General features: G+C 56.9%; 1 protein-coding gene across 7 annotated transcripts; it reads left to right on the plus strand.

The window, feature by feature from the left end:
• Positions 1-78: 78 nt before the first annotated feature.
• Positions 79-23,972, plus strand: CHD5 (chromodomain helicase DNA binding protein 5). Of its 7 annotated transcripts, none has more exons than XM_051786541.1 (42): positions 79-227; positions 1,344-1,474; positions 4,269-4,448; positions 4,900-5,018; positions 5,534-5,772; positions 6,102-6,226; positions 7,353-7,476; positions 8,854-9,020; positions 9,098-9,313; positions 9,838-10,047; positions 10,134-10,345; positions 11,312-11,443; positions 11,973-12,081; positions 12,374-12,565; positions 12,651-12,851; positions 13,176-13,313; positions 13,735-13,856; positions 14,054-14,227; positions 14,940-15,081; positions 15,284-15,415; positions 15,913-16,030; positions 16,479-16,603; positions 16,925-17,156; positions 17,235-17,360; positions 17,489-17,661; positions 17,819-17,993; positions 18,422-18,514; positions 18,933-19,021; positions 19,201-19,334; positions 19,551-19,695; positions 19,880-20,027; positions 20,154-20,233; positions 20,352-20,481; positions 20,798-20,905; positions 21,258-21,392; positions 21,634-21,742; positions 21,911-22,043; positions 22,237-22,432; positions 22,617-22,777; positions 22,868-22,982; positions 23,093-23,143; positions 23,383-23,972. In XM_051786541.1, the coding sequence occupies exons 1-41, from the start codon at positions 164-166 to the stop codon at positions 23,098-23,100; spliced, it is 5,862 nt and encodes a 1,953-aa protein (XP_051642501.1). In that variant the 5' UTR covers positions 79-163; the 3' UTR covers positions 23,101-23,143; positions 23,383-23,972. The 7 variants fall into 7 exon arrangements, with proteins under 7 accessions (XP_051642501.1, XP_051642502.1, XP_051642504.1 ...); XM_051786542.1 differs by having other exon boundaries at positions 23,386-23,972; XM_051786544.1 differs by having other exon boundaries at positions 20,816-20,905.
• Positions 23,973-24,287: the final 315 nt, after the last annotated feature.

The raw sequence follows: 24,287 nt of genomic DNA on the forward strand, positions 1-24,287 counted from the left end.
TTTGAGGTTTTTCGGGGAGCGGGGGGGGCGTGGCCAGTGACGGGGCGGGGCTGGGGGCGTGTCCCGCCGCAGGGGGCGGGGCCGGCTCTCGCCATCTTGGCGCGGAGCGGCCGCGCCCGGCTCGGCCCCGCGCTCGGCCCGGGGCGGGCACTGCCCGCCCGGCATGCGGGGCCCGGCTGCCGCCCGGGACCTGCTGGAGGACGCGGACAACGAGGAGGACGTGTCGGGTAGGCGGCGGGCGGAGGGGGCGGGCGGGGCGGTGGCAGCGCTCTCCGGGCTGGTCCGGCCGTGCCGTGGGCGGTCCCTCCGCAGCCCAGCCGGTATCCCCCGAGCGGGCTCAGACCCCCTGCCCGGGGGTCCCTGCGGTGCCCGGGGGCGGGTTGGTCACCCGAGTCGGGCTCGGTGCAGCCACGGTGCCTACCTTATCAACCTAAACCGAGACGGTGTGAATCGGAGAATCATGGAATCACAGGATGAGTTGGGTTGGGAGGCACCTTCAAGCCCATCCAGTCCCACTCCCTGCCGTGGGCAGGGTCACCTCCCACTAGCCCAAGTTGCTCCCAGCCCTGTCCAACCTGGCCTTGGACACTTCTAGGGATAGGGCAGCCACAGCTTCTGTGGGCAACCTGTGCCAGGGTCTCACCAGAGTCGGGTGAGTGATTTGTCCTGGTGGCTCCAAAATGGTGTGACTGTATAAGCTCCGAAATTGAAAATAATAAAGACACAGGCCTAAAGCTGTGCAGAGACTGGCCAAGACGCTGGATGTGCTGGGTTTGGAGAGATAATGACAGGAAGGTGCTGGGATTGGCAGCTCTGCCCGGGACTGGGTCCCTGAGCTGGCATATGCAGCTCTGCCAATGCCCATGGTGCTCCCCAGGCTTGGAGCCTCAGCAGATCAACCTGGGTGCCAGGGTACCACAGCTCCCATCTTTCACGTGAATCCTTCCTCTCCTCTGCTCACTGTGTTTTCGTGGGCTCTGCTTGGAGATCTGAAAGGTAAAGCCAAGTGCTCCCCCATTACTGTGGGCCCAGGTCAGCAGGAGCAGGAGCTGGCAGCACATGGGATGTTCCCCGAGAGCGCAGTGTGTGCTGCCCACACCTTGGGAGCTGGGTGTGAGTGGCAGGAGCAGCTGGGCACAGTAAGAGCCAGGACACGTGCTGCTGGGCAAGACTCTGCCAGGGCCCCTTGAGGGGTGGCAGCAGGGCAGCTGCTGGTGTGAGAGTCTGCAGGAGAGGCCACAGAGCTCCGTGTCTCACGGCCTGAAGCTGCTCAGGTGTTCTGCTCTGTGCAGTGTCCTGTGCCTGTGCAGTCCATCCGCGTGAGTTTTCCCTTCTGTCCCCAGAAGAAGACGATGGGGTGCTGGAAGGACTGGATGAGTTTTTCGCTGAAGAGCAAGTTGTGGTACAGAAAAAGAAGAAATCCAAGAAGCTGAAAGACGGCAAGACTGCCAAAATCAAGAGGAGGAAGAAGGAGGTAACGCTGCATGTTCTCACATTGGGCTGGAACTCCTTGGCTGCGGTGCAGAGGCAGCTGCTCAGGATGCTGCTGGCAAGCGCCTCTCAGGTCTCTCTGGATGGAAAGGGGGGTCATTATCAGGGTGTTCCCCCCCGAGGAGGTGCTCTCCCAGCCCTGGGAGGTGACCCAGAGCCAGGGCATGGCAGCTCTTTCCCAACTTGGCTGCTTGAGGGTGCCAGTGTGCCTTGTGAGTGGTCTCTGGGGAGCAGCTGGGTGGATAAGGGCCCCTGTGGGTGCCTGCCCTGTGGAGCAGCTCAGCTCTCGTGGGTGGTGTGTGTGATGGGACTGTCCGTCTCTGTGTGTCGAGGCCCTTGTGCCTGCACTGCAGTGCAGCACCCCCTTCCCTCTGCCTCTGTGGCCAACAGTAAATCTTGGCATGTCTTCTACCAACACGGTGTTTGGGGCTCATGTTCCCAAAGAGGGAGGTGCAAGCTACCATGTTGGGGCATGATTGGGGTAGGGCTTGGAGGTTTCTGTGGATATTGGTGTTGGCCACACTCATTCCAGGTATTTGCAAGTGAGATGGCACAGGGGCTTCTAGGATTTGGCATGTGGAAAGGCTGTTGGGCTTTCTGCAGTAAAACAAAGGCAAAGTGTTGTGTCCTCAAGGGTCAGGCCCTGAGGCTGTCCCAGAGGTATGCTGCTGGCTCCTGGAGGAGGGCTGGCTGGTACTGGTCCTGGAGCCAGGCTCGTTGCTGCTCTGTGCCACGCAGGCTCTGCCTCTCATTGTCCCGTCTCCAGGCAGTGCTGGACGTGAGGAGACATCTTGTGCACTGTCCCTTTCCCTGGCTAAAAGTGGACAGGCTGCTGGGAAGAAAGGGTGAGCAGCGGAGGTTCCTCAGCCCCTTCCTTCTCCTGCTGTGGCTGGGGAGAAGTTGCTCATCCAGCACAACCGGGTGCATCTCCGGTCTGGCCCTCGCCAAGGCAGGGCTGGGTGATGCTGATCTCCTCTAGCTGCTCCCTGAGGGAGCTGTAAAACAGATCAGCTGGATGAGGTACTGCATTGAAGCGCTTTTGGTACTGGTAGGAGTGTGATGAGCTGCTGATTTAAGGGCAGGTGATTCCATCCTGTGCTACCTCTTGCAGAAGTCTTGGCCCTAAGGAAGGTTGTTTCTGTCGTGGCTGTGGTGATGTTCTCTTTCTGCAGATACCATGCAAAACTGGTTTGGGCCTTCTGCCCTCTCTACCTCTTCCATCCTTAAGCATGTTTTTTTTTCCTGTGCTGTGTTCTGGCAGGGTGAAAATAAAACACGACTCTGTGGTGTTTCCCCTCTGCTCCTTTGCTGTTGCTGCTGACCTGCCTGAGCCCAGTGGCTGCATGTGCAGCTTGTGCTGAGCCTGCTGCCGAGCTGGGGGTGGGGAGGAAATAACAGGCTGAGCACTGTGTGCACTCATGTTTTTGAATTAATGCCTGGTGTGGGCAGCATTAACCGACCTCGGTCCTGCCCTGTCCCCTGGTCTGTCGAAGACAGAGAGAAGCTGGTGCTGGAGCTGTTGGTTGGCACCAAGCAGCACCCAGGCTGCCCTTGGGATGAGGAGATAAAAGATGGAGGACCTTGACTGGGGCTTCCTTTTCCTGAATTCCTCCTCAGGAGTTCTGGGGGCAAATGGGACTTTCCCGTGCTAGAGGAGGGTGGGAGTGATGTGCAAGCCTTGATGTGTGGCCGGTGCCCGAGCCGAGACTGACACCCTGCAGTCCCCGGGCTCTGTGGGAGCGCGGGGCAGGAGCGGTGCCGCCGCCGCGGGATTCGCCTCCAGCAGCCGCAGTGGAGCCCGTCCCCTTCCCGGCGACGCGGGAATCGGTGCTGCAGCCCCCGGGAAAATCCGCGCGGAACACCCAGGCTGCGGCTGGAGCCTCAGCGCAGGCAGAGGAAGGGAAGGGAGTGGAGAGGGGGATTCAACCTGTACTGCAGCAGTTCCCATGGAAACCAATTATCCTGTGCCCAATTCCAGCTGTTCCTAACCCTGCCGGAGGAGAGGCGCGGGCTGCTCCGAGCCGGGAGAGACCAGCCGGCCTCGATGGCCACCGAGCCCCGGCAGCCCTGGGGATCAGCGCCCTGGGCCGGGGCGGTGGCTCCGGGCAGGAGGGGCTGGAGGCGGGAGCGGCGGAGGGGACCGGGACCGGGACCGGGGAGGGCTGGCGGGGCTGGGCGCTGTCCGCGGTGCTGACCGGGCCCGGTCCCTCCCGCCGAGCCCTGGTGCTGCTCGGAGACCCGAGGGGCGGAATGGCATCCCGAGGGACCTGGACAAGGGGAGGAGCGGACCCGTGGGAACCTCGTGAATTGCAACAAGACCAAGTGCAGGTGCTGCACCTTGGTCAGGGCAACCGCCGGTATTGGCACAAGGCTGGGGGACCAGCAGATCAAGAGCAGCCCTGCCGAGAAGGACTTGGGGGTGCTGATGGGTGAGAGGCTGGACGTGTCCCAGCCATGTGCACTGGCAGCCCAGAAAGACACTCGAGTGCTCTGCCCAGCAGGCAGTGGCATTCCTTGGCACGGTGATGTGGGTGCAGTCAGTGTTGTGTGGTGGGTCACGGTCTCTCCCAGAAAGAAACAAAAATCCCCCCTGGGCAGTCCCTGCTCTGGCTCTCCCAGCATAGTGTAGCCATCAGAGCCCGCTCCCTTCTGATCCTGGGGAAGCAGGCTACATCCATCCACTGGAGATGGGAAGTTTTGTGTAGCAGGGAGGGTTTGTGAGAGGGGAACAGGGAGTTGAGGCCCTGCTTGTTCTCCACTGTCCCTTTCTGTTTTAGGGGAGCAATGATGAAATGTCAGACAATGAAGAGGAGATCGAGGAGAAATCTGAGAGTGAAGGGAGTGACTATTCCCCCAACAAAAAGAAAAAGAAAAAACTGAAGGACAAGAAGGAGAAAAAGCAAAAACGGAAGAAGAAGGATGATGAGGAGGATGACAATGAGGATGGAGTCCTAAAGGTACAAAAGACTCCTTTACCCTGAGCTAGTGCTAGAGCCTGAGGCCAGGCTTGGAGAAGAGGAACTGGGGGTTTCATGAAAAGCTTGCCCTGGGTTTGGCAAGGAAGATGTTGCAGATGAACGACTGGGAGAGAAGAGGTTCTATCTCCCTGTTGTTTATCTTATGGATAGGGAGAAATGGAGTTTGTTGGAGCTGTGAAACCTACCAAGACCTTGTGTTGTATTACATGGTGTGGGTAGCATTTGTATGGTGCCATGTTAATTTGCTGCTTGAGACTGAGTGAAATGTTAGTTTGTTAAGCACTTGTGTGTGCTGTTTTGTAAATCCCAGAAACAAATCCCTGCATGTTGTTGACTAGGGAGATATGGAGCACATGACAGACCCAGCCTTGTGATGCTCACCTGCAGAGCTGTGGCTGTTTGCATTACTGATGTCTCTCTAAATCTCCAGGAGCCCAAGAGCTCAGCCCAGCTGATGGAGGAATGGGGCCTTGATGACGTAGATTACGTTTTCTCGGAAGAAGATTATCACACTCTGACAAATTACAAGGCTTTCAGCCAGTTCCTCAGGTAGGGAACCACGGGCCTGGACAGGGCCTCTGGTGGTGGTTGAGGTTTGTGCTTTGCTCAGTCAGAGGATGAAGCTGTGAAGTCAATTCTGCATCGCCAGCTCCTTGTTGCTTCTCCCCCCAGCTCAGTCCTCAGAACTCCATTTATTTGCAGGATTGACTGGAAACAGCTGAAGCGTTTGTCCCTCCCTCTCCAAAGTCCCATGTTTTGTTGTGCTTATTTGAAAAGTTTCATGAGAAAAATAGAGTAACAATAATGAATTTCTGCTTGTACCATGAGCTGCTCAGAGAACAGCAGGTATTTCAGTGAAGGGTGGTCTCTGAGGAGGTTTAGGTGTGCCCCCCTTGCATATACACCTGTTTAAGGAAGCTCTGGTTTCTGCTGCTTTCCCAGTTGAGCTGGGAGGCACCACTGCTATGTGTCTTGGGATGAAGCACCAGCACGTGACGGCAGGAGCAGATGCACAACGCGGTGTTGTTTTTAACACGGGGTTCTCCCTCCCCCCCGCTCTGCAGGCCTCTGATTGCCAAGAAGAACCCCAAGATCCCCATGTCCAAGATGATGACGGTGCTCGGCGCCAAGTGGCGAGAGTTCAGTGCCAACAACCCCTTCAAGGGCAGCTCGGCGGCGGCGGCTGCAGCAGCCGTGGCTGCAGCCGTGGAGACCGTCACCATCGCCCCGGCTCTCACCGCCAGCCCCCAGCACCCTGCCCTGCCCCCCGTCGTCAGGAAGGCCAAGACCAAGGAGGGGAAGGGTGGGTGCCACCCACGGGGGGCTGCTCTTGCTGGTGGAGATGGGGAAGCACAAACTGGGGAGGGAAAGGGGGTGCCAAAGGAGTGTCCGCAGCTCCCACTGCCCTTGCAGAGGTCCTTGAGAGGCGTGTGGTTCACAAACCATGGCAGATCGTCCAGGCAGCCTCTGGGCCTGCTGAATGTTTGGCAGTTTGTGGCAAATAATTAAGCTGGGCAGTAGGAGAAAATGGAGCCATGTTTCACCTCGGGAAGTTGCCATTCCACTGTGCTGGGGGGGTGGTTTGGGCAACAGCTGTTTGTAGAGTACCAGACAAGTCTTCAATTTCTCCAGGTCCAGGCGTGCGGAAGAAAATCAAGGGCTCCAAAGATGGGAAGAAAAAGGGGAAGGGGAAAAAGATGGCGGGCTTGAAATTCCGTTTTGGAGGAATCCCCAGCAAAAGGAAAAAGGGCTCCTCTGTAAGTGTGAAGGGCCTCGGGTCCAGGGGGTAGTGGGGAAAGTTTGGGGTGTCACAGCCATCCCGTGTCAGGGGTGTCACAGCCTCGTTCATGCCCTTCTGTGAGATGCCAGGCCCTGATCAGCACAATTGTGTCTGGCCACAATTTCTGCTAAAATCACATGACCGTGTTTACTTTCAGCAGTGCAATGGTAGTGCCATCATTTCAGACTTCATTTGCCATGGAATTCTTCAGGGCTTGCACTGCAGCTGGACCGCATGTCACAGAGAATTCTGGGATGCTTTAATTGCTTTAGCAGAGCCTGCCCATGGCAGCTGCAGTCCCACAGCGTCCCCTGGGGTGATGGAGCTGCCCAGCCAGAGCACGCTGGGCTCCTCTTGGGGCACCAATAATGGGCATGTTTTAAGGAGTAACAGTTTTTAAAGAATAAATCCCTTAAATAACTAATCACTGGGGGGGTCTTGTAGGTCTTGATAATATTGATCCAACCCCCATTAACTCACTGTTGCAGCTCACACTCTTCAGCTCTAGTTCCCATAACACAACCTGTTTGCAAGCCTCTGTGTTGGAGGCTGAAGTGCAGGAGCGTTGAGACACAACCACTTGCTGCTGCAGATTTTCAGTCACACATCACAAAAAATTCCTCCTGTCTCTGGCTGTGCTCTAGATCCATGCATTCACCTTCTGGAGAGTCACAAGGCTGGCTCCTGCAGCTGGAGCCTGAGCACCAGTTAGGAGTGTGCAGGTTGAGGATTTGCCTGCTCGAGTCTCCAGAATAAGCATTCAGATGTGTTACTACATTTTGACTCCACGGGCCTGTGTAACTCCTTTCCTGTTATGGGAATGCCAAGCATGAACGCCTGCGTGCGTGGACACAGCAGGGCTGGCCCAGCTGAAACAGGTGTTGACAGAGAGAGAGAGAGAGAGAGAGAGAGAGAGAGAGAGAGAGAGAGAGAGAAAGGGAGCAAAGTTCTGCCAAGCACTGGAAAAAGGGGCCCTTGGACGCATGGGGTGGGAGTAGGGGGGTTGTCCCCCGACACATCCCTGTCCAGGAGAACAAAGCAGCAGAATGACTGCTGGGATGTTGGCACTTGGACTGGGTGTGCTTTGCTTTTTTCCTCTGCAGAGTGAAGAGGAGGAACGAGAAGAATCCGACTTCGACAGCGCCAGCATCAACAGCTCCTCTGTGCGCTCCGAGTGCTCGGCTGGCCTGGGGAAGAGAGGGAAGAAGAGGAAAAAGAAAAAGAGGAGTAGGCCATCCTTTGTACTCTGTTCCTTTTCTGTTTGGATTTCCCTGTTCAGATGCTGCTTCACTGGCCCGTACAACTTTGGGCTGTTTGTGGTGCTGGCTCGGTGGGAGAGGACGTGCTTGTGCCTGTCTGTGCGTGGAGCGCAAGGTGCTCTCTTGGTGTCCAGGCCCTGCTGCTGGTGGGTTTGTGCCTGCAGGAAAGTTCCGGAATTTGTGGGGCTTCCAGGGAGGTGATTCTCTGAGGAGCAGCCCCTGGAGAGGCATGGCTTGTGAGCAGCTCCCGGTGGAGCAGGGTAGGCTCTGTGTGAGAGCACATGAAGCTGAGGGACGTGTTTGCAGAGCTGTGCAGTCAGGCAGTGGCAGAGCTGTGGTAGCAGTGCAGGGACAGGGAGGCACATGAACTGGGGTGGAAAGGATCTGTTGGGATCTGCCAGCATGTGGCTATGCTTGTGTGTATGTTCCTTCATCCCTTCCCTCCTGGAGGACTGTGAGTGGATGCTGCACCTTGGCACCTCCCTCCCAAAGCTACCCTGGAGAGCAGTCCCCTGTGCCCAGTGTGCTCCCTCTGTCATGTGTCCTTGTTCAGGATGAGGTGCTTTGGATCCAGGTGCATCCTTTGGCTTCTTAGCTTTGCTGGTGGATTTTTGCTTCCAAGAAGTGGAAGGACAGCTTCTGGGCTGGGGTCAGTTAGGGTGTGATGCTGGCCAGCCTCCCCATCGGACAGTGAGGCCAGGCTGGCTGGCTGGTCCTGTGTCTTGTGTGTGAAGGGCATCACTTCTGGCTTGTTGCCCTGCAAGGGCCCTTGTGCTGGAGATAGGGAGCTCCCGCCGCGTGCTGGAGGAGTGGAAAGCTGGAGGTTGTGGCAGAGCTGGGAACTGAGATGAGCCATTCTAGTACTTGTAAGGCCTCTTTCCTCTCTTCCTTTTCCCGTCTGTGCTGAGTTGAGAGTGCTCCTGCCTCTGTGCCAGTGAGCCCCCAGGAAGAGCAGAGTAGCCCCAGGAGAGGAGTCCTGTCCTTGGCCGTGTCACCCTTGCATGGTGCGTTTGCAGCTGGTGGTGCTGGTGCCTGGGGAGGTTTCTCTGACTAGCCTCCCTTACAACCTCTCCAGGTTCTGGCATTCTCCATTGAGAGCCTGAAGGAACCAAAGGATGATACAGTGTGGAGAGAGAAAGAGAGACAGAGGTGAGATGATGCTGTGTGCAAAGGTGAACTGTGGTGCTGAGGGACAGAGAGGTAGGGGGATGTAACAGGAGGGGTCCAAGGTGAAACGCTGTCCTTATTTCCTTAACTGTATGGTAGAGGAGCAAGTGTCCCGTTCCCTCCAGGAGAGCCGGCTGCTCTGCTGCCCCGCTGACTGTCGCCTGTCCCTTGCTTGCAGTCGAAGAAGGGGACGGGTACGAGACGGACCACCAGGACTATTGTGAGGTGTGCCAGCAGGGCGGGGAGATCATCCTGTGCGACACCTGCCCCCGTGCCTACCACCTGGTCTGCCTGGACCCCGAGCTGGAGAAGGCCCCTGAGGGCAAGTGGAGCTGCCCCCACTGTGTGAGTGGGGTCGGGGCCCGTGGGAGGGCGGGTGACTGATGGAAACCCTTGGCCTTACACTGGCTGTGCTTCCCCAGGAGAAGGAGGGCATCCAGTGGGAGCCGAAGGAGGAGGAGGAGGAAGAGGAAGGCGGCGAGGAGGAGGAGGATGACCACATGGAGTTCTGCCGGGTCTGCAAGGATGGAGGGGAGCTGCTGTGCTGCGATACCTGCCCATCCTCCTACCACCTCCACTGCCTGAACCCACCACTGCCAGAGATACCAAATGGTGAATGGCTCTGCCCACGCTGTACAGTGAGTGTTACCAGCATTCACATTTCTTCCTTCATCCTTGCTCCTGCACCTGCCTGGCCTGCCAGCAGCTCTCCTGGCTGCTGCTGCCCCTCACAGCCTCACAGCCCTGCCTCAGGGCTGGCATCCTGCCCTCTGCCCCAAAGCCCTCCCTGAGAAACGCCACTGCTTCTCAGATGTGTGTGCCTGAGGGCCCGGGGCAGCTCTGGATGGCTCTGCTGCCTGTGTGGTTTCCCTGTGGGAACTGATGGCTGGCAGCTTCCCAGCCAGGTTTTCAGTGGGATGTCAAGCCCTGTTTGATGTCTAGTCTGTTTAGAGGGGCCTTTTCTGCCTGCTGGCAAGACCTGTCACCATGGGGGATGCAGCAGTGTCACGGACACTTCTTGGGCACCCTGTGCCTGCTGCTCTCTGCTCAGCATTGCTGGGCCACTGCTGCCCCCAAGGTCCCCACCTTTTGCTTCCTGTGGCCCCTGACAAGGTCTCACCTTAAACTCTGTGCTCTTGCCCGTTTGTCTTTGTATCCCCAGTGCCCTCCCTTGAAGGGCAAAGTCCAGCGCATCCTGCACTGGGCCTGGAAGGAGCCACCGGCTGCCCTGCTCCCCCCCGTGCTGCCCGCCCCGGACCCGGAGCTGGCTGTGCCCCCGCCAAAGGTGCTGGAGGGGATCCCAGAGCGCGAGTTCTTTGTGAAGTGGGTGGGCCTCTCCTACTGGCACTGCTCCTGGGTCAAGGAGCTGCAGGTAAGCCAGTGTGGTGGTGGTGTAGAGCCCCTGCCCGGCCCCTGCCCCAGCACCCACGGGCTGAGCGTGGCTCCCTCCTCCTGCAGCTGGAGCTCTACCACACCGTGATGTACCGCAACTACCAGCGCAAGAACGACATGGACGAGCCGCCGGCCTTCGACTACGGCTCTGGGGACGAGGACAGCCAGAGGGAGAAGCGGAAGAACAAAGACCCCCAGTATGCCAAGATGGAGGAGCAGTTCTACCGCTATGGCATCAAGCCCGAGTGGATGATGATCCACCGCATCCTGAACCACAGGTGAGGAGCCTGTGAGGAAAATTGTGCCGTCCTTCTGCAAGGCCAACATCTCTGTTGGAATTTCATCTGCTGCCTTGTGCTGAGCTCCCTGTCACCTTGGAGGTTTGCTCCTAGGGTGAAGCCGAGGCTGGGAAGGGATCCGTGCTGCCTTACTTTCATTTCTGCTATGCTGCACATTAAAAACACAGATAGTCAATTTTCCCAAATGTGGATGCATACCGTTAGGTTCTTCCCAGATGTACTGTTTGGGTCCCCGTTGCAGCCTAATCATTCCGTAAATTCCAGTGCTGGTGGGGACAGTGCCGAGGGGAGGAGTTGGAGCAGGTGCCCAACTCCCTTACAGAGCCTTGACATTTTTTCTTTTCTGTGAAAGAAATTCCCTGCGTATGAAATGTGCTGTGCAGATGGGCTTTCTGCATGGAGTGGCTGGAGACACATTTTTGTTGAATTTCTACATTTCAAGCGGCAACTTGAAATTTCAAGCAGCAGCAGCTCTGCTCGAAGGCTGTGTGGCAGGAAAGAACTAAAGCTGCCCAGCTGATTTTTGTGCGAGCTTTACCTTGTCTGCTAACAAGGCAAGGTTGTTATGTGCCCTGTAGGCACATAGTCAGACTTGGAAGTGTGTTTATTCTGTTTTTATTGTAAGCAGAACTTCCTAGAGCAGTGAATGCTGCAGGAGAGAGGGGAAGCACTGATATCCATCCAGGCCTGGTGAAACAGGGAAATGAGGTTGCTCAGTGGAATGGAAAAGCAGTGTAAAGCTTAATGGTTTGACACACTCACAGATGAATAGGCATTTCTGCTGGAAGTGTTGATACTTTGTGTGTTTTTACCTCTGCCTGGGTGTTGGGGTCTGTAGGTAAAAGCATAGGATGAAGCATCTGGCTTTGTGGAAGCAGGTCATGGTGAGCTGCTCCCAGGGGCCAGTGGCATTTGGTGACCAGCTTTCCGTGCCCTGCATTGCAGCTTTGATAAAAAGGGAGACATCCACTACCTGATCAAGTGGAAAGACCTGCCCTATGACCAGTGCACCTGGGAGATCGACGACATAGACATTCCCTACTACGAAAACCTCAAACTCCTCTACTGGAACCACAGGTATGAGCCCAGGGGTGGGAGAGCCCAGCAGAGCTGGGGCAGCCGGAGCGGGTGTTTGGGACGAAGGGGACACGGAGGTGCCTCCCTCTTGAAAACACTGGCACTGCTTGCAGTGACGTCTCTTCAGAGAGCAGTGGCCCAGCACTGCCAAAGGCTGGTGCTCCAGATGTGCCATTTTGGGACTGGGTAAACCTGCCTGCAGTTTTCCAGCCTGTGCTCCCCTTCTCCCACGTCTGCACTGCTGTGACATTCATGGTCTCACTGCCCTTCAGGGCAGCTCTGTGGCACTACTGCCTGTCTGTTTTGGGGGAAAACCACAGTACTCTGAGATTGCTGTTCTTCATTCTGGACACTGTTGCATGGACTGTTGGGAGGGGAAAATCAATGCCCCATGAGTGCCTGTGCTACCTGGACCAGAAGAGCTCCCATAGGGAGGGGCAGTGGAGTCTGGGAGCTGTTTCTGTCCTTTGGCTTGGGACTGGGAGAGCAGTGCCTGCCTGCCCTCCCTGACACGTGCTGGCTGTCACAGGGAGCTGATGCTGGGGGAGGACACGCGCCCTCTGAAGAAGCTGAACAAGAAAGGGAAAAAGCTGAAAGAGGAGAAGCTGGAAAAGCCTCCAGAAACGCCTCTTGTGGATGTGAGTGAGAGTGGTGGGGGCAGTGTGGTGGCATGGGAATTCAGAGGACTGTCTGAGTCCCCATCCTGTGACATTTTGCTCCTCTAGTTCCTTTGAGGACCTGTTTGTTTTCACTGAAAGTTCGGGGTGGCTTCACTGTGAGGAGCCTGGGGGCTGGGCTGTGCCAGGGACCGTGTCTACGTCTCTTTTGGAGCTGCTGGATGTCACAAGGCTAAAGAGGGATGTGCTTGGCTGCAGAGGAAGGAGGGGGAGTTGGTTCTCACTGCTCTGTGCCATGGCTCTCTCTTTTCAGCCTACGATGAAGTTTGACAAGCAGCCGTGGTACATCGATGCCACGGGAGGCACACTGCACCCTTACCAGCTGGAGGGGCTGAACTGGCTGAGATTCTCCTGGGCCCAAGGGACAGATACGATCCTGGCTGATGAGATGGGACTGGGGAAGACAGTGCAGACTATTGTGTTCTTGTATTCCCTGTACAAGGAGGTGAGTGGAGCACCCAGCAGTCCCTGAGGTGACTGAGAGCTGCTTGGTGCAGGGGGAACAGCCTGGGCTCTGTCTCCCCGAGCAGGGCCACTCGAAAGGGCCGTACCTGGTCAGCGCCCCTCTCTCCACCATCATCAACTGGGAGCGTGAGTTTGAGATGTGGGCACCCGACTTCTACGTGGTGACCTACACAGGAGACAAAGAGAGCCGGTCGGTCATCCGGGAAAACGAGTTTTCTTTTGAAGACAATGCCATCCGCAGTGGGAAGAAGGTCTTCCGGATGAAGGTGGGAGCTGAGTCTGCACTTGCCCCATTGATTTACCCTTCAATAAGAAGGGGAGAGCAGAATTTGACCTGGAGAGGGAGGCTGGTTAGGTCCCTGAGCTTTACAGATTTCTGCCAGAGCTTTTCTGTTTCTGTGGTCCTGTGCTTGGTGCTCATGTTCATATGGGTTTAGGTGTTCTGTTGGCACGACTTGTGCCTCAGCCTTACTGTGGGCTCCTGTGCCAGGCAGTGCAGCCCCTCTCATCTTGGGTCCTGTGCAGCAGCAGCAAAGGTGTCCCATTCCCTGCTCTCTTATCCCAGCTTTTCTCTTTCTCTGCTCCTCCAGAAGGAAGCCCAGATCAAGTTCCATGTCCTGCTCACCTCATATGAGCTGATCACCATTGACCAGGCAGTGCTGGGTTCCATAGAGTGGGCCTGTCTAGTGGTGGATGAAGCACACAGGCTGAAAAACAACCAGTCCAAAGTAGGTGACGGGCATTTGTGAGTGATTTTTTTTCTCTCTTTAAAATCCTCTGGCATTAAAAGTTCTTCAGCAGTGGGAGGGGTGGCAGCTTGGCTGCCTGACAGTCCTTGGATGGGCTGTCGTGGGAGGGAATTGATCCCTCTCCTTCCCCTCCCCTTCACCTGAGGTTAAACAGTCTCCAGCCTCTGGGACCTTCACACCATCCCTGGCACAAAAGGAAGCAGAGGGTGTGACCCAGGGACACTGGGGATTGCTGCCTGTGCTCACTGGGACTAGCTGGGAGCAGGACATGCCAGCTGCCCTCTGCTCTGCATACCTGGCAGAGGGGACACTGCTCAGTCTCCATGTGGAATCTGCAGAGTGCCCAGATGACACATTGGCCCCTTGCAGCCCTTGTCACCTAACCTTGTCTCTTTTCCAGTTCTTTAGAGTATTGAATAGCTACAAGATCGATTACAAGCTGCTTCTCACAGGGACTCCGCTCCAGAACAACTTGGAAGAACTCTTCCACCTGCTCAATTTCCTGACTCCTGAGAGGTTTAAGTAAGTTAGTTGCACATACCTGGGCCATCAGGGTGGCTCCTCGCTCTGGCTTTAGCTCTGCTTGGGTCCAGGTACGAGTGTTACCTCATCATACGCCTCGAGAGCTGTGCCCTGGTTTTTAAGTCATGAAGCAGCAGATCCCTTTGTTCTCGCGTGCCCCTCTTGCTCAACACTGTGGGGGTCTGCTGCTTCCACAGCAACCTGGAGGGGTTCCTGGAGGAGTTTGCAGACATCTCCAAGGAGGATCAGATCAAAAAGCTCCACGACCTGCTGGGTCCCCACATGCTGCGACGGCTCAAGGCTGATGTGTTCAAGAATATGCCGGCCAAGACGGAGCTGATTGTGCGAGTGGAGCTGAGCCAGATGCAGAAGTGAGTGATTCCAGCACACTCCCCTGGGGTATCTGCCTTCCCCTGGCCCAGTGGGGCATCAGTTGGGATTGTGGGGTCAGAGACATCCAACTGGCCTCGGGCCTGCTGCAGGAAGAGTGTTCCTACAGCACACCAGGAAGTGTGTTCCATGTGGTTAAATCAGGCTTTGTGCAGTCCTGGGGGCTCAGCAGGGAGTGTTTGATGCATGGCAGGCTGGCAGTGTGGCTCTGCCAGTTCTGGGGGCACAGAGGAGACACTGAGGCTGAACCCCCTTCTCCTCTTCTCAGCACTGGGGCATGGCTGGTGCTGCTGCCATGCCTGGGTCAGCCTGGAGCATCACTGCTGGCTGGGGCTGCCCCAGCTCTGGTTGTGCTGGGCTGACCTGCTCAGCTTCAGCAGCATCTCCTGCAGGGAAGGGCCCATTGCTGCTTGCCAGCACTGTGGGGCAGCAGGGCTCAGCTGGCACCCAGCAGCAGAGGGTGTTTGAGGTGCTATGCCCTCTGGTCCATCCCATTGCCAGGGCTGTGATTCCCCCAGTGATTGAACAGACCTGGCCTTGGGCTCAGGGTGCTGAACCACTTTTAAAACCCTCCAAATGTCCCATTTGCCTCTCCAGTGAACTGATGGGGATTTAATTCAGTGCTGTCCTGTTTGTGCCAGTTCCACACCTGCCCCAATTAACACGGTGTCTGTCCCATCCCCCTTCCTGCAGGAAGTACTACAAATTCATACTGACGAGGAACTTCGAAGCCCTGAATTCGAAAGGTGGTGGGAACCAGGTCTCACTGCTCAACATCATGATGGACCTGAAGAAGTGCTGCAATCACCCATACCTGTTCCCTGTGGCAGCCGTGGTATGTCCCCTGCCTTTGCACCCTGGGACACATCTCAGAGCAGTGGGTGGGGGCTGCTTCCATGATCATTTGGTTTGGTTAATGCTGTGGGTTTCCATGTGAGTGGTTTCATACAAGGATTTTGTTTTGGAAACACAAATGAAGTTCTCCATGTGGTTGATGTGTGTTGTCCTCACCGGGGCTGACCAGGTTGCCTTCACAGGAGGCCCCAGTGCTGCCCAATGGATCCTACGATGGGAATTCTTTGGTCAAATCTTCTGGAAAACTGATGCTGCTCCAAAAGATGCTGAAGAAGCTACGAGATGGGGGTCACAGAGTTCTGATCTTCTCTCAGGTGAGTGCAGGGAGGGATTAATAATAAATACATTTTTAAGGAATTTATTTTTGTCCTGATGGGAAATTTGTGTTGGGAACAGAGAGAGATAGGTGGAAGAGCTGCTGACAACTTCTCCCCCAGGCAGCCATGGCAGTTGTGATGGAAGGGCTGTGTCCCAACTCTCTCCCAAGGGAGTACTTGTCATGTTTAAGAGCTCTGTTAGCTGGGGATGGAGAGGAGACAACAGTCACGGTGCTCTCTTTCCGAGAAGGACTGTCAGACACGATTCCCTCCTGCTAACAGAGCTGCCTGTAGAGGAAGAGACGCAAGTGTTGCTCCTCTGGCAGCTGTCTCTTGGCCATGCTCTGCTGTTGGCCATACTCTGCCACTGGCTGTGCTCTCCCACCACCACCGTGGCCTCTGGGTTGTGGTCAGGGACTGCCATGGGGCAGGGCAGGTCCCCAGGGGGTTTGGCCATGCAGAGTTGCTCATGCCAGGGTTGTCTTGCCCTGCAGATGACGAAGATGCTGGACTTGCTGGAGGATTTCCTGGAGTATGAAGGCTACAAGTACGAGCGGATTGACGGGGGCATCACTGGTGGCCTGCGCCAGGAGGCCATCGACAGGTTCAATGGTACTCGCCTTCCTGCCTTGCTGAGGAGCGGGTGAGGGGATGGCAAGGTCTGGCTGGCAGTGGGGCAGCTGCCTGTGCCCAGAGCTTGTGCCGTGCCCTGGCTGTGCCACGCTCAGCAGGTCTGGCTTCCCAGGGCGCAGCAGTGGCTGCTCGTACGGCGCCGTTAAACCCTCGAGTCCTTCCTGCAGGGAACCCTGAGCGTGCCAACGGCCACTCAGTCAGAGGGTCTCCTCGGCAGATGACAGAGCTTCCCCTTCATTTTGGAGCTCTGTTCCCGAGTACCTGGTTCCCAGAGAGTGATGTGTTTTCACTCCTTGCCTCCCTCTTGCTTGTCGTCTCTGAGTGGCAGTTCCCACTGTTCTGTCCCTCCAGTGTGGTCCTGCTCCTCTCTGTGAGCCACTCTCCTTTCTGTCTCACCTGTTCCCACCTCTGGGTTTGTTGTTCTCAGCTCCTGGGGCTCAGCAGTTCTGCTTTCTCCTCTCCACTCGCGCCGGTGGTCTGGGCATAAACCTTGCTACGGCTGACACTGTCATTATTTATGATTCTGACTGGAATCCTCACAATGACATCCAGGTTTCTGACTTTCCCTTTTCCTTCTTGTGTAGTAAGTACCTCTCTGGCTCTGCCCTTTCTTTGCACACCCTCACTGGGATTTCAGTCTCTTCTCTCGAGAGCTGCTGATACTTTCTGCTGTGTTTGTGGGGTGTGTTTCTGCTCAGCAGCCCCCTTCCCACACCCTCTGGCCTCATCCTGTCCTCTCTTTCCCGTGGGATTGTCACTTCCTCCTCATGCTTGTTCTCAGCTGGGTGCCCCCTCATGTTGTGCAGCCTGGGAGGTGAGAAGCCTGGCCCTCTGGGCCGGCTGCCGTGGTGCAACTCTGTCCTCTGCCCGCAGGCGTTCAGCAGAGCCCACCGCATCGGGCAGAACAAGAAGGTGATGATCTACCGCTTCGTGACCAGAGCCTCCGTGGAGGAGCGCATCACCCAGGTGGCCAAGAGGAAGATGATGCTCACCCACCTGGTGGTCCGCCCAGGGCTTGGCTCCAAGTCAGGTTCCATGACGAAGCAAGAGCTGGACGACATTCTCAAGTTTGGGACGGAAGAGCTCTTCAAGGATGATGTGGAAGGTGAGATGGGGATACTCTGCATGAGGCCGGGCCCTCTCTGAGCTGCTGGGACTCACTCTCCTCTCCTCGTGCCCACAGGCATGGTGTCTCAGGGACAGCGGATCACCATGCCAGATGCTGTCACCCCTTTTTCTGACACACTGTCAACCAAAGGGGGTTCAGCAACTCCCAGCATGAAAAAGAAGCATGGTGGCACCCCACCAGGTGTGTGGGCCCCCTTTTTGGGGTGTCTTGTCCCCCTCCCTGGCCCCACAGCTGACCTGAGCTTGCCTGCCTCAGGACCAGGCTGTCCAGCTGATCTGTTCTGCCATTCCCCTTGCTCTGCTCTCCAGGTGACAATAAGGATGTGGATGACAGCAGTGTGATCCACTACGATGATGCTGCCATCTCTAAGCTCTTGGACCGAAACCAGGATGCGACTGACGACACGGAGCTGCAGAACATGAACGAGTATCTCAGCTCCTTTAAAGTGGCCCAGTATGTTGTGAGAGAAGAGGATGGTGTGGTAATGTGATCAGTATCATGTCTTACAATCACCCCTTTGTGCATCCCTCTGTGGTTCCTCCGCTCCGTCTCCCATCCCTGTGAGCGTTTGGCACAGGGCAGGACCCTCCCTGTTCTCTCTCTGGGACTGCTCGAGCGCCTTGTCTCTGGCTCCGCAGGAAGAGGTGGAACGTGAGATCATCAAGCAAGAGGAGAACGTGGACCCTGATTACTGGGAGAAGTTGCTGCGGCACCACTATGAGCAGCAGCAGGAAGATCTGGCCAGAAACCTGGGGAAAGGGAAGAGAATCCGCAAGCAGGTCAACTACAACGACACCTCGCAGGAGGACCAAGGTACAGCCGTGGGCACTCGGCTCCTGGCTGGGCTCAGGGCACAGACAGACCGGCAGAGCTGTCGCTTGGCACTTCTCTGTGCTGGTGGATTGCCTGGCTCTGCACTTTCCAGATTCCTAAACTTTCCGGGACAGAAATTCTTCAGAGATTGTTTTTGTTTTTTTTTTTTATTGTTTTGATCTGTTAAATCGGGTTTTGCTGGAAAGACATGTCTGTGGACAAAATATTTCAAATTGGTTTTTTTCTGTATATCAGAATGCTAATTTTGGAAAACCCGAGAATGTGATTTCCTGTTGCTGCAAACCCCCCCCCCCCACCTCCTTCTGCCTGGCAGTGGATTCCTGTCACACCCATGGGCAGGGTCTGACCTGTCCAGCAAATCCCTCCCAGGCAGGGTCTTCTAACCTGGACTCCCTTGTGCTCTGCAGAGTGGCAGGATGAGCTCTCTGACAACCAGTCAGAGTACTCCATCGGCTCTGAGGATGAGGATGAAGACTTTGAAGAGAGGCCAGAAGGCCAGAGTGAGTTGATGCATTTTATGCTTCCTGGGACTTTGCTCTGTGGGAAGCCTCTGGCACTTGGGAGCATCAGGAATGTCTGGGTTGGAGGGACTGGTGTGCCCAGGGCCTCTGTTCAGGGGGATATGTCCCTGCCTGCTGTCAGGTAAGGAACTTCCCAGGGCAGGGAAAGCAGCTGGCTTCTTCCTTGGCCTCTGCAGGACCATGGTCCGCCCCGAGGACCAGGCATGGTCCCCCCTTGCCTGGGAAGGGCAGAGGAGTGTCCTGGCCTGGGGTGCAGTGGCTGGAAGGGATCCCACAACCTGGGCAGCTGCTCTGGCGGGTTCTGCTCCTGTCAGGAGGGAGTGCAGGAGTCCTGGGGCACATGAGGTGTCCTTCCTCACTGCATGGCCTGTCCATCACTGTGGGTGCTTGGCTCTAGGTGGCCGAAGACAATCCCGGAGACAGCTGAAGAGTGACCGGGACAAACCTCTCCCTCCTTTGCTGGCAAGAGTTGGGGGAAGCATCGAGGTGAGCCTCAGCCTCAGAGCACAGCTGATGCCATCGTGCCTGGGCTGCCCTGGGCTGTGGGCTGCACCCCTCTGTGCTGAATCACTGGTCCAGCAATGTCTGTCACAGCCCTGAGGCTCTGGATGCCGTGTGCTGCTGAGGCTGCGCTGTGATCCCAGTGATGCCTCTGCTTCCTGCAGGTTCTGGGCTTCAATGCCCGGCAGCGCAAGGCGTTCCTGAACGCCATCATGCGCTGGGGAATGCCACCCCAGGACGCCTTCAACTCCCACTGGCTGGTCCGGGATCTACGAGGGAAGAGTGAGAAGGAGTTCAGGTACAGAGAATCCTGGCAGACAGGTGAAGTTGGGAACCTACACCCCCTCACTGTGGGCTCTTTTTGGGGAGGCAGCAGCTGTTTCATTGAAAGGGCGTCTCTTGTTCCCTTCCTGGGTGTGAGACTTCTCTTGCCCAGGGGTGACAGGGGACCACGTGGGTGCTGGGCTGAGCAGGGAGACCATGGGCCAGCACTGAGGTCTGGCCTCCCTGGCAGGGCGTACGTCTCTCTCTTCATGAGACACTTGTGCGAACCCGGGGCAGACGGTGCCGAAACCTTTGCGGACGGCGTTCCTCGGGAAGGGCTGTCGCGCCAGCACGTGCTGACTCGCATCGGGGTCATGTCACTAGTAAGGAAGAAGGTGGGTGACTAAAATTATAAATGGGCCATTTCAGGAATGTTCTGGGGACTTGACCCAGCAGGGTGGGTGCAGCAGTCCTGCTGCTCAGTCACTCTGGGAGTGAGCAGCCTGGACACGCCGACTCCACAGCACCAGCTGGGAATGTCTCAGCTCTGTGTGACCTGATGGTGTGTGTCCATCCCAGGTCCAGGAATTCGAGCATGTCAATGGGAAGTACAGCACCCCAGATCTGGTTCTCGAGGGCCCAGAGAGCAAGAGGTCCAGTGAGGTTGTGTCTTCAGATCCCAACACACCCGTCCCAGCCAGCCCAGCACACACACACACAGGACCAGGTAGCCAGGGGGTCCCGGCTGGGGTCTGGCTTGGGAGGGAGGTGGGCAAAGACATCAGGATTTCTTGCAGGTGCTGAGCCCATGGAGGCCCTGCTCAACAGCTTCTTGGCTTTTCTCTTCCTACAGACAAAATAGAAGCACAGCTGGGGTTCCATGAGGAAAAGGACCCAGTGGAGCAGAAGCCCAGGAAGGTGGCTGACAGCCAGGTGAGGTGACTTCATTCAGCATCTCCTCTGGGAAGCCTCCTTGGTCTTCCCAGGAACTTGGGGCACTCCGTGGGGAAGGGAGGGCTGGGCTGATCTGAGGTGGGTATTTGGTGTTAAGGTGCCTGTGAGTGCTGAGAAGGTGGAGAATGAAGAGCACCCAGAAAGCTGTGACAGCAAGGAGAGGCTGAGGGAAGAGAAGCAAGAGGAGAGTGAAAAGGCTGAACCTTCTCCTGAGCCCCCGGTGAAAGGTGAGGCTGTGGCTCTTCTCCATGTCACTGTGGGAAACCTGAATGTCACAAAATCCTGCAGAAATTCCTGAAACAACAGGTTGTAAATTGTGAGAAACGTTCATCTGGGGGGGGGCATTTTCTGTTCCTAGCAGTAAGTTCCTGCAGATTTCTTAAGGAAGAGGGAAAAGAAAATATGTTTTCTTGATAAAATGCAGAAGAATGTTCTGTTTGAAGTTTTTTGAGGACCTTGAATGTACAAACAATAGTTACTTTACCCTAAAAGGGAAAGTGTGTCCAGACAAGCAGGTTGTTCCCTGCAGAGTGTTTCTTTTAGGCCTGTTCCCACCTGCAGACGAGGGGATTCAAGAGCAAGAGAAGCCTTCGGAGAAGGTGGAGTTGAGCAGCAGCCCAGGGAAGGGGGAGGACAAAGAAGTCAAACCAGGTGAGGTGTGAGGAGGCTTTGGAGTGAGAAGAGTGGGAAGAGTCCCTGGAGTGAGACTGGTGCCTGGCGCAGTGATGGAGTGCGCCTGCGGGTGATGGTGAGGATGCTGCTGACACCAGTACAGCTGCTGCTTGGGAGCCAGAAGCTGGAATAAGACCCCACTGGGGTGGGCACTGTCTTGCAAACAATGGAACCTGCCAGGAGGGGCAGCTGCTGCTGTGGGGCAAAGAGGGGATGGAGGCTTTTCCAGCAGTGACTGTAACAGGGAGTTCTCTCAGGGGCAGGGGTGGTACCATGGGGTCTGGTGGTGGAGCACGATTAGACAGGCCAATTCCTTGTGTTTGCTGAGCAGATGGCAAGGAGGAGGACAAGGAACAAAGTGAGGCCCAGCAAAACGGTGACAAAGAGGAAGAGGAGGATGGGAAGAAGGATGACAGAAACATGAACTTCCGATTCATGTTCAACATTGCTGATGGTGGCTTCACAGGTAAGAGTGAGAGATGAGGACTTGGCCTCTCCTGCAGAGCTGCTGCAGAGCTCTGAACCTGTGCAAGAAACGTGACCCCTGTCACAGGCTGTGAACAGGCCAGTGCTTCGCTGGCAGCAGCAGACCTGAGTCTGTGCTGTGCCCGTGGCCCCGGGAGCTTCCACCGCTCGCCTGCCCAAGCGCTGTGCGCTGACCTGCAGCCCGGCTGCCTGACCAGGCTGTCTCCCTTCTGCTTCCACAGAGCTGCACACGCTGTGGCAGAACGAGGAGCGGGCTGCCATGTCCTCCGGCAAGATCTACGACATCTGGCACCGCCGACACGACTACTGGCTGTTGGCAGGAATTGTCACGTACCCTTTGACTCGGTGGGAGCGGGAGGCAGCGAGGCGAGAGAGGCCTCTGCAGGGGGCAGGAGCTGGGCTGGTGGTGACAAGCAGGGAGGGGATTTGGGGCCACCCTGGGGTGGTGGGCAGGCTGTTGGCTGGCTGATTCTGCCCTTGACACTACCACTGCCCCAGTCACGGCTATGCCCGCTGGCAGGACATCCAGAACGACCCACGCTACGTGATCCTGAACGAGCCGTTCAAGTCAGAGATACACAAGGGGAACTACCTAGAGATGAAGAACAAGTTCCTTGCCCGGCGATTCAAGGTGAGTGGTAGGTCCAGGGCTGGTGAGTCCCTGCCAGTGGGGGAACCACAGCAGTGCCCCAAAGCCAGGGGAGAGTTTGCCAGAGCCTTCTGGGAGCAGAGTTGGGAGTGGGCTTTGTGAGGGGCTCCGTGGTTTACTGGTTTACATTGGAGTGGGGTCTGGTCATGAATCCTTCCCCTCCTGCACCTCCCAGTTGCTGGAGCAGGCCCTGGTGATCGAGGAGCAGCTGCGGAGGGCGGCGTACCTCAACATGACCCAAGACCCCAGCCACCCGGCCATGGCACTGAATGCGCGGCTGGCAGAAGTGGAGTGCCTTGCCGAGAGCCACCAGCACCTCTCCAAAGAGTCCCTGGCTGGCAACAAACCTGCCAACGCCGTCCTGCATAAGGGTGCGTGTCCACAGGGTGGGGGGAGCCTGCCCCAGGGCTAGGAAGAGTTCCCCACCCTGACCCTGGGAACCCAGCCAGGAGGTTGTCCCCATGTCATATTCCCTTGGCCAGGAGCTGCCTGCTCCTTCCAGCTCACTGGGTCCCATGGGCATCCCCCCCTGAGCACCACCTGCTCTGCTCGCAGTGCTGAACCAGCTCGAGGAGCTGCTGAGTGACATGAAGGCTGATGTGACACGCCTGCCCTCCATGCTGTCCCGCATCCCGCCCGTGGCTGCCCGGCTGCAGATGTCGGAGCGGAGCATCCTCAGCCGCCTGGCCACCCGTGGAGGGGACCCGACTGTCCAGGTCAGCGGGGACAGGCACAGAGCCCTGTGGGGGTCACAGTAAAGGCCAGAGCTGCAGGCCCACGTTTTTTCTCCCTCCTTGCCTCCCCAGGGCTCCTTTGGCTCCTCCCAGATGTACAACAATAACTTTGGGCCAAATTTCCGTGGTCCCGGGCCAGGTGGAATTGTCAACTACAGCCAGATGCCTCTGGGACCCTACGTGACTGGTAGGTTGGGGTTTTGCTCTTGAGCAGAGGAATTCAGGGGGTGGATTTGGGCACTCCAGAAGTATTGCCAAAGGACAGCAGTGAGCACAGTGTCTCCTCTCTTGCCACAGATATTTAGCCGTTCCCATGATTTTCCCCTGCAGCTCCCATTCCTAGCTGAGGTAAGGCTGCGCTCACAGCTCTCCGTGCTCCGTTTGCTGGGGAACACAGTGGGGCTGAGGGCTGTATGGGGGTTCCATTTTGGGCTGCCCCCCACTGCTGGTGTCTGACTGCTGCCTCTGGCTGGAGCAGCTGCAGTGGAAGCGGGAGCAGATCCTTCCCGGTGACCTCGCCAGGTGCCTGAGGTTGGCAGGCAGGGAGGGTCCAGACCTGGCTGATGGGCAGCCCTCCCTTCTCGCAGCAGCCCCGGGGGACAGGCCTCAGCCCCCGGCCGTGAGCCACTGTTGCCAGAGGACAGTGGGGGAATCGTGCCGGCATTGCCTGTGGAAGATGAGCTGCCACCGGTGCTGCTGGGCTGTCCCGCTCCCGCTTCAAGTGTGCTTCACCCGCTGCGGCCTCCGCGGGAGCGGCAGGGCCGGGGGTTCGTGTCCGTGTACATTTTTTGCACTTTCTTCTTGAAGACTTGAAGAGTTTGTCTGGGCGAGGTGGGCTGAGGGGAGGGAGGGTGGAGTCGCGGTGTTTGTCCGGTTGTGTTGGCACATGTGGGACCTGCAAGGGCCATTTCTGCATCCTCGCTGCATTTGAGTGAGCCCACACCTCCTGCTGCCCCAGTGGGAGCCCTGGCACCGCTGTGGTGTGGCTGGGGGTCCGTGTGTGCTGGGCGTGGGGCAGACGGGTGGGATGGAGGGGATGGCCGGAGCTGGGACGGGGACACCTCGCGTGTGGTGACACCGGCAGCTGTCAGCAACAGCTGTAAGCCCCTGCATCTGCTTTGTGCTCCGTGTGTCCCGGTTTCTGTTCTCTGTGTTTTAATAAATCCTTTGGGAAGGATGCAGTGGAGTCTGGCAGGGGGGTGGCTGGGGCAGCCCTGGGGGGTGGCCTCGGGGGGGAGTCTGGCTGCAGTGGCAGTACCTGTGTCATCCTGCACACACATGTGTACACACCCCCACGTACATGTACACAAAACACACGTGTGCACACCCACACACATGTACACCCACATGTGTACTCACCCACACATATATGCACACACATGTGCACACACGTGTACTCACCCACACATATACGCACACACACGTGCACACACAGCCACAGGGTCTGTCAGTGGCAGAAGCTGCCCCGTCCCCAGCTCCAGCTCTTCCACAC

Source organism: Manacus candei, unplaced genomic scaffold (assembly GCF_025592945.1).
Source record: "Manacus candei isolate 608988 ecotype Guabito, Panama unplaced genomic scaffold, ASM2559294v1 h1tg000022l, whole genome shotgun sequence".
NCBI lineage: Eukaryota > Metazoa > Chordata > Aves > Passeriformes > Pipridae > Manacus > Manacus candei.

Coding starts and splice junctions, on each gene's coding strand:
- CHD5 (XM_051786541.1), top strand. CDS start 164: ATGCGGGGCCCGGCTGCCGCCCGGGACCTGCTGGAGGACGCGGACAAC. Junction 10,346..11,311: donor CACCGCATCCTGAACCACAG/GTGAGGAGCCTG, acceptor CCTGCATTGCAG/CTTTGATAAAAAGGGAGACA. Junction 14,228..14,939: donor GAGCTGAGCCAGATGCAGAA/GTGAGTGATTCC, acceptor CCCTTCCTGCAG/GAAGTACTACAAATTCATAC.